Source organism: Varroa jacobsoni, unplaced genomic scaffold (assembly GCF_002532875.2).
Source record: "Varroa jacobsoni isolate VJ856 unplaced genomic scaffold, vjacob_1.0 contig01400, whole genome shotgun sequence".
NCBI classification, from domain to species: Eukaryota; Metazoa; Arthropoda; class Arachnida; order Mesostigmata; family Varroidae; genus Varroa; species Varroa jacobsoni.
This window is the reverse complement of record NW_019214634.1, coordinates 66,994-82,446: the sequence shown is the minus strand read 5'-3', so window position 1 is coordinate 82,446 and position 15,453 is coordinate 66,994. Positions and strand designations below refer to the sequence as shown.

The following is a 15,453-nucleotide window of genomic DNA, read 5'->3' as shown; positions in this document are numbered from 1 at the left end:
CGTTTCTGAAGATGTATATAAAAAAAAATAGTTAGTCTTCAAGCCTCGTAAGATGTGCTGTTTCCTGCATAGTTGTTTGTCAGGGTGCCAAATCATTAGCATTCAAAGTTCACCTATATTTTTGGTAGAAGGCTTTCCAAAGCTGTGCTTTTTTGCGCTTATTAATTAGATAGTCATGGACGATCATCGTTGATATTATATTCCACAATATTGGCGCTATATACAAACGCTGTTCTTTGACGTACACGGTCTTGTCCGCAGCACTCAAGGCTAGAATTCTGGTAATGGCCTTTGAAAGCTCAGCTCGTTTTAAGCAGTTCACTCGTAACTGGGTTTCTGTCGATAAATGACCACCAATAACAAACAGTTGATTTTAGGTTAGGGCCTATTTATCATGAGTCGCTATATTACCGCCCGTTATATTAGCAGACACAAACAAACCTCATGTCCGCTTGATATACGTACAGATAGATATCTCGGATATCTCTGCCGGATGCAGTTTTCCGTATAACAACTATTACAGCTATCAGTTTTGCAGAAGAACCGGTCAGGTTGAAAATTTGGCCCTCGACGGCAACTTTGATCTGAAGATTTTCTAGCAGACATGAAACGATATCAAACTTTTCGATGTACAGCCGAGCCGAACAAATAGTGTCTCTGTGGTTGCTACAGGTGACAACAGGGATTCCTCCACCGACAGAGAAGAAAAAAGCCGGGGCGGATCGTAAGATGTAGGAAGAAGCTTCGTTTTCTTCGCTCTTTTTCTAGTGATCAAATGCAAACCGTTTTTGCTGCGGCGATGCCTCGGTAAAGCAATATAATGTCGCTACTTCCTAAAACAGGACATCGAGCTAATCTTTAGCAGGAGGCCGGATGCGCTCACCATAAACGTCTCTAGCCGAATAGCGATTACCTGCAGCAGCAGCAGCATCCTGGGGGCTAGCGGCAGCCGGTTGGGCGCTGGTCGTTGCAAGCCGATACGTCGTCACCGGCGGCAGCGGCGGCAGCAGCAGCAGCAGCAGCAGCAAACGCAGACTGGCGTTGTTGGTGGCAGAACTCCCTCTCGACTTGTTGGTCGCGCTAGCCCCCTTCACCCGAGGCGGCCGCGTTCCTCATCGACGATGCGCGCCATTCCGTTCCGGCTGCCGCATCAGTCGCACCGCTATGGTGAGTGGCCGCTTTGAGGCTTGCCATATCGTCGTCTACGAGTGAACCCAGTCAAGCAGCATTTTACCAGTGATTTACCTCTCAAAGAGTTCTTATACGATACTGACGTAGCTATAATAGCGTTTCGTTAAGTTAACTACTCCCTCTCCCTGGCTTGATTGTTCCGCATGAATTTTACTTTGATCAACCACCCGTCAAAGAACCGTTCAGACGAACAGCGGCAAGATCAACTGTAGCAGTGTGTGTAAACAAATTTGGGATTCAAAGTGGTTCTAAGTAGTGCCATCTTCGTTCGATACCTCGAATTGTGTCACTGTTATGGCGAGTTGAAGTTGTCCAAGGTCAGCTAGATGTCATACATTAGTACAACAGCAGCAGCAACATCCCATATATATATACACAGCGGCAGCGGGATAAGCCGTGCACCGTTAACGTCTTACAACAATTGTGTCTATCAGATCATTTCTCTGGTAGAGAATCTAATTTCGAGAAAGCTGTTTCGACACTGATGACGACAATGACAATTTCAATATTTTCAGCGGATCATCGCAGTGATTCTCGTAGGCGCCCTGGTGGTTGGATTAGCGGCGGCGCAGAAAGTCGAATCCGACTACGACGACGACTACGACTATGATAACGAGACCCCTGTAAAAGACACCCCTGTCAAGGACTCGTCTGCCAAGAAGGACACCGTCGCTAAGGATACGAAGACGAAACAGGCGGCTAAAGGAGCCGCCACCGTTGCCGTTGCGGATGAGGACGATAACGAAGATGCCCCCAAAAAGAAGCCCGACAACCCCACATCGATCTTTCTGAAGCCACGCAACACTCGCAACAAGGTACGTACGTACGTACGTACGTACGTACGTACGACGAGAAACCCATCATTTTTGGTGCGGCTTATAATAACGACGCCTTGTACGTGCGACTATTTTACGCCAATCTATCAAGGTCATTTCGAATAGCGTTTGTGTAATATAATTGTTCTACTTGTTATTATTACTATTATAATAACTGTTGTCCGTACCTCTTGTTCACACTGTAATAGTAGGTGTAGTCCATCCATAATATAACATTATCCATCTGAAAAAACGAGCACCCATTCTTGCGCCGAATTTGTCGGCAAATACCATATATAAACCTAGCCATCGCTTTACAATGCCTATGTTAATGAGCAAATAGTTACCGTTTGTAACCTCAGCCCGTTATAACGAATGAAAATAGGGTGATTCGACGAATCACTGCAACACTACTGGCAGAGACTGTTCCTAAACGGAAACTTTTTTCTTCAGGTTGATGCTTTGATGAATGACAATAGTTGAAGTTGACCCTGAAGAGACAGGCATCAGTACAGCTGGCGCAGTTTTTATTTTACCCATATGATCACAGATATATTCACTTGTGCGTTGTCTAGACTTCTTGAATTAACTGATTGTGTTGAACGGTAATGTGGCCTTTTCGTAGAAGGACTCACCTACACGGTTCATTCCCAAAATTGTGCAGCGTTAAGCAAAAACGAGCAAGCAACAATTATAATGAATTACACTTGTCCACGTTTTTTCGTCTAGAATACCGCTTTTTTTTTTTTATCTAGGATTTCCACTATAGTAACAGGAGCAGCCTCTTGGTAGCTAGAGCTGAGATCGACCAAATTCAATGAAATTTTCGAGACACACCGTTCACATTCGACATGTTGGCATCTGTTCTAATCAGATTGCGTTACTTGAGCTCGTTTACCTATAAACATAGTTCACTTATAGAGCGAATCTACTAAGTGTTTTTTTCGTGACGCGGTTCAATTTATTGCCACAGGTAACGGTGATCTTTCAACTGAAGTAAAATAGGTTATTGTGTGTTTATGAATGACAGAATAGCGAGTTTCAAAAAGCGCGCGTTCATTGCTGCCAGGGTGGATGCACCGGTTTACCCAGAGGTGTGGGCGGCTGAAATGACATTTCCGATCATTGGATTGCAGTACTATGCGGCTGATGTGCCTCTATACGTCCGCAAGTAAATGTAATAGCATTATGATCATTGAGGCCCTACCTTGGTTCATGCAGTTCGAGCGCGCTCTGAAAATACACACTGCCTAGTCAACAAAAGCGGAACGCCTCCCGTGGGCGTCGACTGCGGGCCGTCTGAAGAATCGGCATACACAATTGCCACCAATTGTTGTGTGCAATCCTTCGTTTTCGTCACACGAAAACCACCTCGCAAGCCCCGCCGATATCCTGCATTGCTGCACATTGTTCATAACGTTACTCTCCTGAATAATCAGTTAATAAGCGCAAAAAAAAACATTGTTTACCTTCCTAGTCACCATAAAGAACGATTATCGTTCAATGACTTTAATTTAGCCGTACATGACAAGATCATTCTTAGCAGGCTCTACTATAAGCCGTAATACTGATGCCATTATGTCACTGTCTTTTCTTACTACAACTGCTACCCCTCTCTACGATTCTTTCTATTATACCTTGCTACTTGGCTACTGTTCGCTTTAATTGAAACGGGACGGTAGAGTCTCTCTCTTCCCCCGAGATTTACGTCACAATCTGTTCCCAGAGCTATACTACGGCCCAAAGCGTCGTTGACGACGTTAATAAACGTCTGTAGTTACTGGGAACTACCACTATAATTATAATTAGCAGGTGAAGGCTGCGAGCGCGGATAGGCAGAGATACATAGAGAACATATTGACTCACGTTTACCCGCATTGACACACAGATCTAAAACTTAAACTATTCGTTCATACACATTTACAAATACAACTGCAGCTATCGTAGCTAACTAATACATAGTAGAAGAGCAATATATATTGGGAAGGGCTTTCGTTTGATAAAATCATGTAGTTAGTATATGATTCTTTGTTGAAGCTTTTTGTTGATTATAATAATGGGCGAAAAAAATAAACACGACGAAGATAAATGGCCAGCCAGAAATCACAGTCGTCTTGTAGTGTTCGGCAACGATATGTTAAGCCTTTTTTTTTTGTATCGCCAGATGGGATTGTCATTATACATCCTTTGCAAGCAATCGATACAAATCTCTTGTATGCTATCGGTATTTATTCAGTATAATAGACGATTGCATACGTTAACAAATCGGATGTTATGTAAAGATTAGAGGATCCTCCTCGGTCTCCTGGGATGCCTTTAACACTTTTCCTCTTGTTACAACTGTTATTTGCTATATATTCCCACCATTGTCTGCAGTGTGATTGCTTTCAATCACGCTAAATATTACCGTGCTCATTTCCTTTTCAGATAACGCCTGCACCTTTACAAAGACCTAAGCCCACTTTGCCACCTTTCGTTAAGCCAACGACTGGTGCCGGCCCGCCATCGACGATTGGCCCACGAACAACGAAGGCTCGTCCGACAGCAAATGCCCGAACTACAACCACTACGACTAAGAAACCCAAACGAGGAGGTAACGTACTAGTCCGCTTATTATTAAGACCTTTACCAATCAGGAACGATTTTACAATATACATATATATTACGGCTAAAGGCCATCTCTTGTTGATAATGAATAGTTTCCTCAGAGTGTCCACAGTATATTATCACAATTATACCACGTGTTCAGCCTAGCTTCGCCGCTAAACTATGAGACAGAATGATCTATGAGCTAAATTAACTAACGCTATTATACTTGGTAACATCGAGTCCTCCGTACGCCTTACACAGCTTTTTAATATGCGTTTACTATTGACCACAATCTATTTTGGCCAAGTGGCAGATTTCCATGGCGACTCCAGAGAAGCGTCTAGTCAGATTCAAGGTATTATGCATTGAAATCCAAGTAGTAAAAATTGCCATAGAATTATGTATGTAGTTCATAGCGCTTGTTTGAATTGCGAATAAATTATAGGATCATCACCATCGTCGTCGTCGTCGTCTTTAAATAACAATAAGAAGAATTCCCGTACAACGGAGACGCCCGCAAAAGAAACTGGGCGTCGGTTCGGTGGCTCTTCGAACAAACCGAACAATTCGAAATCATCACGATACAACAGAGATAACTGAGAATCTAACAAAACTCACAGCCAATGTCGTCAACTTTCTTTTTGTCAATAACAAATAATGAGTGGCCGCTTAACACAAATAATTATAACAATAAATAACACACGGGGCGGACATTCGGAACTGTGGAGTCATCGAAAGGCGCTGAATTGTCTACGAGCGTCGATCTTCAGCGAGAGAACTCTGGCGAAAACACTGTTTGTACACGAATCCACAGAAAATAAATCTCGTAAAAACAGAATGACGGTTCTGAAGCTACCAAACCTGAACAATTAATTCATAATTAAATGCCAAATTTTGTATATTTGCATTCATATGTAAGAGAGGTGCTACGACTACTATTATAACGTTGTGATTATGTTAAAATAAATAAATATTAGAATATATATACACTATAAAAACCGTATCTCACTCGTATTCGCACACATTTTTTTTTCTAATGATGTTATATTTTTTTCTTAAGTTTTGATGATTAAAAACGATATATCTACTAAGTACGAAGTAAGTAATTTCACTAAACCATAGTTGTCAAGGGCTGGTGATGAACAACCGTCCATGCGTTAATCTAACTTTTTCTAGCGTTGACTTTTTACGACGGTCTTTTTTTTTTCGTGTTTTACTGAAAGGCTACTATTGAAGAGACTGCTTTGATTATACTATTCAATTTTGAAAGTTTGCTGAGATGTGCAGCTGCTTTCTGGTTAGTTCAGTAAGAGGTCATCTTGAAAACGAGCCGTTGAAGATATTTGTCTTCTTTTAAGCGAGATGGTCGCGGTGCAAGAAAGGCGATATTTCAACCAAGGAGCTTAATCATAGTTTGTTGACAACCCCCTAGGGAAGACTTTGAGCACTTGGCTGTGACCGAGGTTGGCGTTTGGGGATTTTGTCCATTTAATAGCGCTTACTGTTTTCCACTGTAACAGTTAAATGGAAAATATAGTCTGTGACGCCATTACTGTCCTGAAAACACATGGACTATTAGATTATTAAACACGTTCTCTCGTGAAAAACTAAATGATGCGAAAAGGCCTTGACGTCTGCTTCACTTGATAACTGATACGTTCCTGTTGCAAAGTTGTCCTGGGAAGTCAACTCAAATATAAACAGGATTTGCGATGGTTTATGATCACGATGACGATCTCTAAAACGAGCCTAATAGTTTTAAAAATCTGAATTGGTAAAATTAACACAGTAAGCTGTCGCGCATTAAGTAGCTACATGTTAAATACTTGAAGAAACCTCATTTATATCACGGTCCATTTCTAAATGCTTAAATTTAAACAGTGATCGCATCAAAGAAATACAAAACTTATTTTAGTTTTGTTACAGGTTAGTTAAAAGTTTTATATTTTTATTATATATAAAAAAATACTACTCCTAAAAATGTTCCAATGATCCGTTGCTACTTATGGACGTAATTGTTTCAGCGGATAGAACTGCGTAGCTCAAGTCTCTTTTTTGTTATCTGCATTCAGTTACTTGGCAGCAACGAAGAAAAAACCCGGTAGTGTGGTGACCACTCAAGCGTTTACGTTTACGCTTACCTATTGGTGAAATTACTATATACCCGGCCAAGACAATTTTTACTATTTTTTTTTTATTTTTATCGCAACGAATAACGGTTGTTTAACATATCCAAGCTGATCTTATAGAAAAGCTGTAGTGAAAAATATCAAGCAAACTCAAGTTTAAGACGTTCTTGCAGGAATACATATGTCTATTCTTCTATCTTCAATGAAAGCCGGAAGCCTACAAAAGGTTCACAAGAAAGGGCGGAACCGTGTCAGTCGGTGCGTTAATGGGCCAAGCCCACTATATTATCGGTGCAGTCGTGGCCGAGCGGTTAAGGCGATGGACTCGAAATCCATTGGGGTCTCCCCGCACAGGTTCGAATCCTGTCGGCTGCGATAACGTTTTTATAACCCAAATATAGTTTAGAGTATAAATTAAACATCATCTATGTTTACTCTTACATGATTACTGTTATTATTTTTGTACGAGTTTAACGACACTGATTAACCTTCAGATATTTGATAAATACGTATGCTGTCTTACAATAGATTCAATACAAAATCGCTACTAACCATTGAAAGAAGCTTGAAAAAATGTTGATCTGCTTAAAATACTCTCTTTACTGCATCGAAACGTAATAAATTGTAAATAAGTCTAGAAACATGTAAAAGAGGTCCAATAGATCTTCAAAAAGAACTACACTACGACTACTTCCCTACGAACCGTAAAGGCCTCCCGGTGATCGACGTAGACTTTCGAATACACTTCTTCTCTATATCCGCGCGTCAGATGCATGTGAAGGCAGAAGCTTGTTTTTCCTCCGACTATACCTAACTTATCAAAAGCACATGTGCAAAACAGGCGTAATTATAACTGTAGTTTGCTTTAAGCAGGATGACACCGTGAGAATCAGCTAAAAGTCTATTATTAAAATGGTGTGGCGAACACTAACTCTTCGCGCCAAGGTCTGTATGCATATATATACGTATAGTATGTGGTTGGATACTTTTCGTTTGCTGAACACATATATACGTATATAACACGAGCTGTGTTTTAGACAATTTCAGAATTGTATGTTTGGATTTTAGAGAATATTTTCTCATCATTCATTGGAACCTTAAATGTATATAAATAATATTAGGTAGTCTTAATACTGGACACTACATGACGCGAAGTTTAACGATTAGTTTCAGTTTGTTTTTTTTACAGTGTTTACAAGACACAACCCAGCTAGGGCGTGCCCAATTATTGTTTCAAAGATTAATTATGTTCGCTTGCAAACATATTATAAATGTTTTGAATTAACAACTGACCCAATACATACATAATAGTTATATGATTATAAATAAACTAACATCATCGTTGCTAAATGCTTCTATGTTTGATCAGCTGGAAATGATCGCAAAATTTTGAAATCAAGCCTGCAGCTGACATGTATGTCATGTAAAAATAGTTACTTCAACTGCTTGTGCTTAATATAGGCCTACTCGTTCTTGAAAAGGTTTCGATTTCGTATCTTAATCTATCTTTTTGGCAATCCTACTAATTCGGTGGCTCTTCCTTGAGGCTTCCAAGCTGTTCAGTACGTACGTACACAAACGGTATGTAACGTGTAGTCTTATTTCTGTTCTAAGAACATTCAGCAGGGCTTACCGGTCGTATTACCGTCAGAAGTTCCAAAAGCTGCTTCGAAGAAAAAAGCGTATGTAAACAAAGCCTTCAGAGAGACCTCATTCATTGAACGCGTGCGATTGAAGGTGTTTGCTGGTGCAGGTGGATCAGGGTATCCCAAAATTAACGGTAAGTGTCTATATCACAGAGGTCAGGGAGCTTCATTGTAGCTTAAAGCTAACGATCTATAACATTATACTATTTCATCATATCTCTATGTTCGCATAGTTATGCAATGAAAACAAAAGTTTCTTTAGCGGTCTTGCACATTCTGCTATTTATATTCAAAATTTCGCATATGAGCTATCGTCGCCAGTTACGTTGATTATAACCATAGTAAGACTGCTTAAGGTAATTTGGATATATTCATACGTGGATACATTTAGTTTAGGTTAGAATTAATGATATGTTATGTGTTCTCATCTCTATTTGGTTCGGCTATTTTTGCACCGCAGGGCGATTCACTTGTTAAGTGTTTCTAATGATTCTGGGCTGGAAATTTTAGGTTCCAAGCGAGAAATTTCCGAATGGATTGGACTAAAGAAGCCACAGATCGGCTTTTCCATGTTGATTAACCACTTAGCTTCAGATCTAACCAATTCTATAACTAGCCTCTTAAAACCTAATAGCGTATGCCTATTTACACGCCTTTAGGCCTAACTATCAGCGTACATATCGTCACTTAATGGAGCAGGTCGTTCCAAGGTATTGTTTGGTTATAAATATAATATATATGATACTTTGTAATTTTGCATACGGAGGTAGGTATATTAAGTTCCCCTCATGCTCATATGTGCAAAAATGCTAAGCGCCCATCAACCATCAAGTTTATTTTTCCAGGAGTCGGCGGCAACGGAGGAAGCGTATACGTGAAAACTATTGAAAATATTACGCTTCACAGAGTGCTTCAGCAGTATCCTGATCGCCGGGTAAAAGCGGGCGTAGGCGAAAATAGCCGGCCCCATGTTTTGTTAGGGAAAGCGGGTGAAGATGCCATTATTGAAGTGCCACCGGGGGTCTCTGTTGTTGACAGTGCAAATAGACAACTCGGTGAGCGAGCTGGCTGTTTAGAGACAAGCGTATTTAGGCTTGTTCAATAAAATATTATCATTACTCGATAGGTACCTCATGTGAAATGTGTACATTGAACATTTCTGCACTTTTCAAGCTAACTTTAACTTTTAACCGCCTTATAACTTGGAAACTCGGTTGTTTTTTTCTTGAAACAACTTGTTTTTGTCAGTCGACCTGGTTGACCCGGGCGAGAAGTTTCTGATTGCCAAAGGAGGTCTTGGAGGTTCTTTACGCAACGGATATAATGGCAGAAGAGGACAAGAAGCAATCATCGGTCTTTACCTGAAGCTCATTGCCGATATAGGATTTGTCGGATTTCCTAATGCTGGCAAGTCTACGCTTCTGCGTGGTCTCTCGCGCGCCAGGCCAAAAGTGGCCAACTACCCTTGTAAGTGTTAAATCATTCCGAAAAAAAAGTTCCAACGCAAGAATTCCACTTCTCATAAAAATATAATTTTACATTCTTAATGCATTAAAAACTGAAATCTAAATAATGATTCGTTTTTAGTATATTTCAGAGGTATTATTTTCGACTGTTGCAAGTGTATAGATACTAACTGCTTGGGGATATCTTAATGGCTTATGCTTACCATATCAGATTTGTTATTTATTTCTTCTTAAGCAAATCGATGCGTGTATCGTTGTGTCACTTCTTAATCTCTTTAGCGCACGGAAACAACTACAATTACATTTTCTAAAGTTAAAATATCTTGATGCGTTCTTGCGTTGTAGTCAAGTGGTCATACTTTTTACAGCCGGTCTATACAGAGCGATCCATGCGTCACTTCCTAGACATATGGAATATGTTAGGCGATTCTCCTGTTGCTTGTAAGCTTTCATGGTATACGCAGAGTTAGTTACGTCTATTTTTTTCGGATTAGGACAAAAGTTAGATGATGCAATTTCTGTCAGAGTTCACTATACATTTCGTTCTATCTATATAAGTTACAATAAAACTTTGAAGATCACCTTTAGCCGATGTCCATTTCAGGATCCGAGCTCGATTTTAGCCAGAAAGAGCTCTCTCAGATTTATTATAAGGCATAAATGAGGTCTCTCTTCGATGCCTCTCGTATTAGTATTAATCTACTCAACTTTTCCTACTTGAATGCTATTGTGCATTTACTTAGTGCAGACGCGTTCAATAATTCTATCGACTTTCAACACATCTTCACAACGAATGTCACTTAAAAACCGATCGGTTTTGGACCCTAAATGGTTTAACTGTTGCAAAATCCTTTCGACTAATTCTATCGCTAAAGCGCTATCTTCTCCTTTAAATTGAACGTTTATTACATATTTTTCAAGTTTAATCTGCTATTTTAGTGTATGTTCAGCAGTATAGTATTTTAAAAGTCTAATAGATTTAAATATAAGGTCGTATTGAAATTAAACGTTTTTAATGTCTTTTGCAGTTACGACTCTTCGTCCGAATATTGGCACAATGGAATATGAAGACTTCCGACAAATTACTTTAGCTGACCTACCAGGCCTTATCGAAGGCGCCCATCAAAATGCGGGCCTTGGGTATAACTTTTTGCGTCACGTGGAACGTACCAGTTTGCTGCTGTTTGTGGTCGACGTTCACGGCTTTCAGTTAAACGAGAGATCACCTTATCGCAACGCTTTTGAAACTGTCATGTCGCTTAATAAGGTATTTTTACTTCAAATAAAAACAAAAGTACAATTGTTTATGGGGGTCATTTAGATAGTCGACCAGCTTACAGAATTTATTGACTATAGCCCACATGAGATAATAATGATTTCAGTGATCGATTCGTTGAACGGTAGTCAACCAGTCAGTCAAAGAAGGTGGAAAGCCCTAATCCAGCAATGTGATTTACGTTTAACGACTCGTTTTAGTTGTACTTCGTTAATTAGAATATCCTTCCATTCATGGTTCCTTGATATTGTAATGGTTAGACTCCACTAGCAAAGCGTATCCGCATATTAGCGCAATATACCCTTTGTGTCGGTTTGTTACTAGGCTGATAGTAACTGTACGCTACTTGAGTATCGATATTCCCTTCATCGATCTTCAGTGATGCCTATCGAAATCTACAGGAATTATATATGGAATGCTTGATCACGATTATAAAATAGCTCGCACTAAATTCACTTAAATTTTTGCTTCACAACTATGTATTATAATTAGTTTCATCACTGATTATTAACATAACTATAAATTGTTTCTAGGAACTGGAACTTTATAGAGCAGACCTAGTATATAAGCCAGCTTTATTGGTACTTAACAAGATGGATACCGATGCAGCGATGATAAAAGCAGAAGAGTTTACCGAAAATATGGCCAGTCAAGAGGCCTTTGAAAACCTTCCAGATGAAGTACGGCCAAAGAGAAGGATTGATTTTAAGGAAACGGTACAGGCTTATGAGAAAGACAAATTTGTATAATGTACATCTACGACCGATTGGTACTGACAGTATAATAAGACGAAAGACTAAAATCGACCCTTTTTCCCGAATATATATTTGTGCTATATACGAACTACCAGTTTCGGCGCTAGATCCTGTTTTAGGGTATATAGTTCGTTTATATTTTCTATATATAATTTAAAACAATGTTGACATGCAATGTTGATATAATACTAGCGTATGTAGATATTTGCTTCTAATTGCTGGGGCTGCATGTGGAAAGCATATCGTCATTAGAATATTCAGAGTACTTACTCCCAAGAGGTTGTAAGTTCAGCCTTAATAAAGGTAGTGCTTTTGGATTGTTTCTTATTAGTTGCTTGAAATAAATTTTTGTCAAAATTTAATGTGCTAGCTGAAAAATATCATTGTTAAATAGCATATTAGTCGTAGCATAAATTGCTAATTGAGTTTTGTTTGTTATTGCAGGTTCACATTAGTGCGAAGAATATGGAAAACGTAAAAACACTGCAAGAAAATCTTCGGGCTTATCTGGACGAGCTTTTCGAGGCCAGTCGGTCTTCGCAAAGCGCCGATAGAGCTCCTATTCAGCTTCCTTATCTAACCGACCAATTGGTATAAGGATGTCTCACTTAAATCGGGTGGTTGATTTTTACCTAAAAGGCACATCGGATATTCAATATCTTGTAACGAAATATAGCACAAAGTTATAATCGCTGCGTCCTCGACTCATAGATAAACCCGTGCTCTAACTATTTGTACTTATATTTATTAACTATATATGTTGATTAACAAATAGAAGGGTTCGTTAATAGTATTGATCCATTTCGTAAAAAAAAACAACTTTCTTCTTACTTCTTGTTGCTTTGTTTATTTTTCTAACTTCCTAAATGAATTACTGTGGTTCCGTGCTGAATAGATTCGTAGTTAATAAATCTCAATTAGAAAAGATCAGGTGGAAGTTGCGCTAATGAACTGGAAAGCTATTTAAGTTCATTCATATGATAAAGTATGCTTTGGGGATCATCTGTGAGAGGGAGAAATACTTCAAGTAGATAGATTTCATGCTATCAATATTTCCTCGAGGTTATCACTGACTTATGGTGAAAATACGGGTTCGGTCAATGTCGTGTCTAAATAGCATCACATTTTCTTATCGTCAAGCTGTCGATTCCAAAGGTTCACACTGATATCAAATAAAAATGTAGAGCTTATTCTGGTAATTTAATTTTACAAGAGTTAATACATAGGCACATAAATAACATTAGTTCAAAATTTTTCGTTTTTTTATAAATTCAAAGATTTTTGTTCCTGTAACATGTGCGCAAATCGGTCTGTTTCAAAACACGCATAATATTGTTATTGCTAAAATACTTATTTGCTTTATTTTGTATTTTGCTTCTCATGCACTTTCTCATTAATCACTATAATAGAATACTATTTTTTTTGCCATTTGTCATTTCACCTGACATATGTACTTGAGCAGTCTTCTCAGTGGCCTGCCGCAGGAGGCATTTATTATTATTTCCTCGATTTATATTATGCATCGATTAAAGAATCATGGCTGCATATCTCCTAGACAGACTCAACACCTATAGCTATTTTCCTTCTCAAGAGAAATGTACATAAACGTATTTCTATTTTTTTTTGTTCCCGTTCTGGTTGCAATGGATGCCCCAATCAGTCTGCTTGTCTGTGTGTGATAATGCAGAAGCAAGTTTTTTGTAACACAGCTATCAGAAAACACATAGAGGATATAATCCTAAACATTTTTCTACGTTTAACACAATTAATAATATTACTTCCATATAAGGGACAACACTAGTATATAATCTTAATTACGCCAAAATTATACAGTGTTCACATGACCAACTGCCTCGATTTGTAACTTGCTCTATAGGACATTGTTAATCCTACATCAACTTGTAGTTATTCTGAATAGCACCGTTACCTTACGTTACATATAGACTAAAAAAGAGACAAACATCTCAATTGAAGCAGTCCACCCCAGCTAAATGTGCTACAGGGAACCAGCCTTCTAATACACTTTTTCCATATATATAGCTACATAGATATCGTGTGTAGGCGTCGATGCGGTGGCTTATACTGCTGACTCAAGCCTCGCTGACGACACGGCCAATGTGATTGCATAAAGCAACTGCAATATATGAGACGATTTCGCTCGCTGTTAGCAAACGAAGTTCGCCTGCCTCATATTAATAACAATTACAATAATAAGCCTTATATATATATATATTGTCATGTAAATAAATAGCTCGTTTCGCCTTTAATTCTCAGAATCCTTTTATGTCGCAATAAGGTAAAAACAGTGATACGGAAGCAGTAGCTACGGTAGCAGCGGTAAATGGCGTAATGAATGGATATTTCAACATAAAAAAAAATATATATATATATATATAATCGTAAAGTTACTTCGCGCGCGTGGCAGCGTATATTCACATTACTATGACACATGGTATTTTTTAGCATATGATTTTTGCTTGCATTCTACATAGTGGGTGATTGATGTATGTACTGACTCTATGTAGACAGATTTTCGTCGTTCTCAGTATCTTTTTTTTTTTTTATTACTGCCACGATTATTCAGATCAGTTGGTTTTAAACAGCACATCTAAGAGATAGTGCGGATAAATGATGAACGCTCTATGAGAAAACGACGGGTTGAAGCGATGCTATACTTACCACTAATATGCAACAATATCACGCGGCGAAGCCCGCGTTCTGCGAATTGCCTTTTATTTAGGTCAGTTTTCTGAATGTGAGCAAATGTCTACGATATTTAGATAATTATCTAAAGCTATTTAATTAGTCTAACCTCGCAAAATTGCAAATATGAATACAGTAGTCTACAGTGTGTTCGATTGTTTTATATTTTTTTTCCTTTTGGTTTTTATCAATATTCGTGATTGAGGTCATATATACCAGAGAACCCACATATCAATAGCCACCTCAAGGTGACGGAAGTCTTAGAGTTTGTTGCACGCGGAGAAAGAAGAATCGTCAAACGCTCTAAAGTGCTGTTTGTATGTATGTATGTTGAATGTGGTATTTTTTTCTGTCTTCTTTTTTTAAGTAGTTAATAGATCTTTGTAGCTAAATAGCATTGCCTCTTTTGAAATAGCCGCATCTTCTAGCACTTTCCCCTGCATTTTTTTTTTCATATAGAAAACTCTTATCGAGAGCTGCGCCCCTAGACACCACAAAGAACCGTAGCGGCGCAAAGGGGAGAAGCGTCGGAGGTGAGCTTGGCAGGCGGCAGTAATAAGGGCTTTGGGTTCGGACATTGTGGGTTGGATATGCTACCAAAACAGCAACCTGGGTCAAGCGAACATTCAGCGTTGTGAGAATTGCTGGCCAGACACAGTTTAGATGAAGCGGGGCTCGACGAATATAATGAAGATGGACCAGACGCTATGCTTTGTTCAAGCTCACCGTTCGATACGCCAGATGCGAACAAGGTAAGTGCTTGATTGTGACATCTGAAATGGTTCATGGCGTTGCAAAAAACAGAAATATATATATATATATATATATATAGTCGCAAGTTATTATATCCTTCTTTTATATTGTTTTTTTCACTGTATTATTA

At 38.9% G+C, this 15,453-nt stretch overlaps 3 protein-coding genes and 1 non-coding gene across 7 annotated transcripts in view; 3 read left to right on the top strand and 1 right to left on the bottom strand.

Moving 5' to 3' along the window:
• The first annotated feature begins 911 nt into the window (after window positions 1-911).
• Window positions 912-5,598, top strand: LOC111272014 (uncharacterized). The gene is made up of 4 exons (XM_022853147.2): window positions 912-1,167; window positions 1,707-2,006; window positions 4,434-4,599; window positions 5,041-5,598. Exons 1-4 carry the CDS (start codon window positions 1,165-1,167, stop codon window positions 5,193-5,195), a joined length of 624 nt encoding a protein of 207 aa, XP_022708882.1. The 5' UTR covers window positions 912-1,164; the 3' UTR covers window positions 5,196-5,598.
• Window positions 5,599-7,017: 1,419 nt separating this feature from the next.
• Window positions 7,018-7,099, top strand: TRNAS-CGA (transfer RNA serine (anticodon CGA)). The gene has a single exon. It is a non-coding gene; the product is annotated as a tRNA-Ser (tRNA).
• A 402-nt stretch (window positions 7,100-7,501) lies between these two features.
• On the top strand, window positions 7,502-15,163 carry LOC111272011 (GTP-binding protein 10). Of its 3 annotated transcripts, none has more exons than XM_022853141.2 (8): window positions 7,502-7,669; window positions 8,351-8,504; window positions 9,216-9,425; window positions 9,619-9,837; window positions 10,865-11,103; window positions 11,646-11,828; window positions 12,312-12,458; window positions 15,030-15,163. In XM_022853141.2, the coding sequence occupies exons 1-8, from the start codon at window positions 7,637-7,639 to the stop codon at window positions 15,075-15,077; spliced, it is 1,233 nt and encodes a 410-aa protein (XP_022708876.1). In that variant the 5' UTR covers window positions 7,502-7,636; the 3' UTR covers window positions 15,078-15,163. The 3 variants fall into 3 exon arrangements, with proteins under 3 accessions (XP_022708876.1, XP_022708875.1, XP_022708874.1); XM_022853140.2 differs by having other exon boundaries at window positions 8,348-8,504; XM_022853139.2 differs by having other exon boundaries at window positions 8,339-8,504.
• The window catches only part of Cerk (Ceramide kinase), a 32,291-nt gene continuing 30,035 nt past the window's right edge, over window positions 13,198-15,453 (bottom strand). For both annotated transcript variants that reach the window (XM_086973131.1, XM_086973130.1), the window contains exon 10: window positions 13,198-15,343. In XM_086973131.1, the coding sequence (XP_086829257.1) occupies window positions 15,055-15,343 (289 nt within the window). In that variant the 3' untranslated portion in view covers window positions 13,198-15,054. The remainder of the gene's footprint in view (window positions 15,344-15,453) is intronic.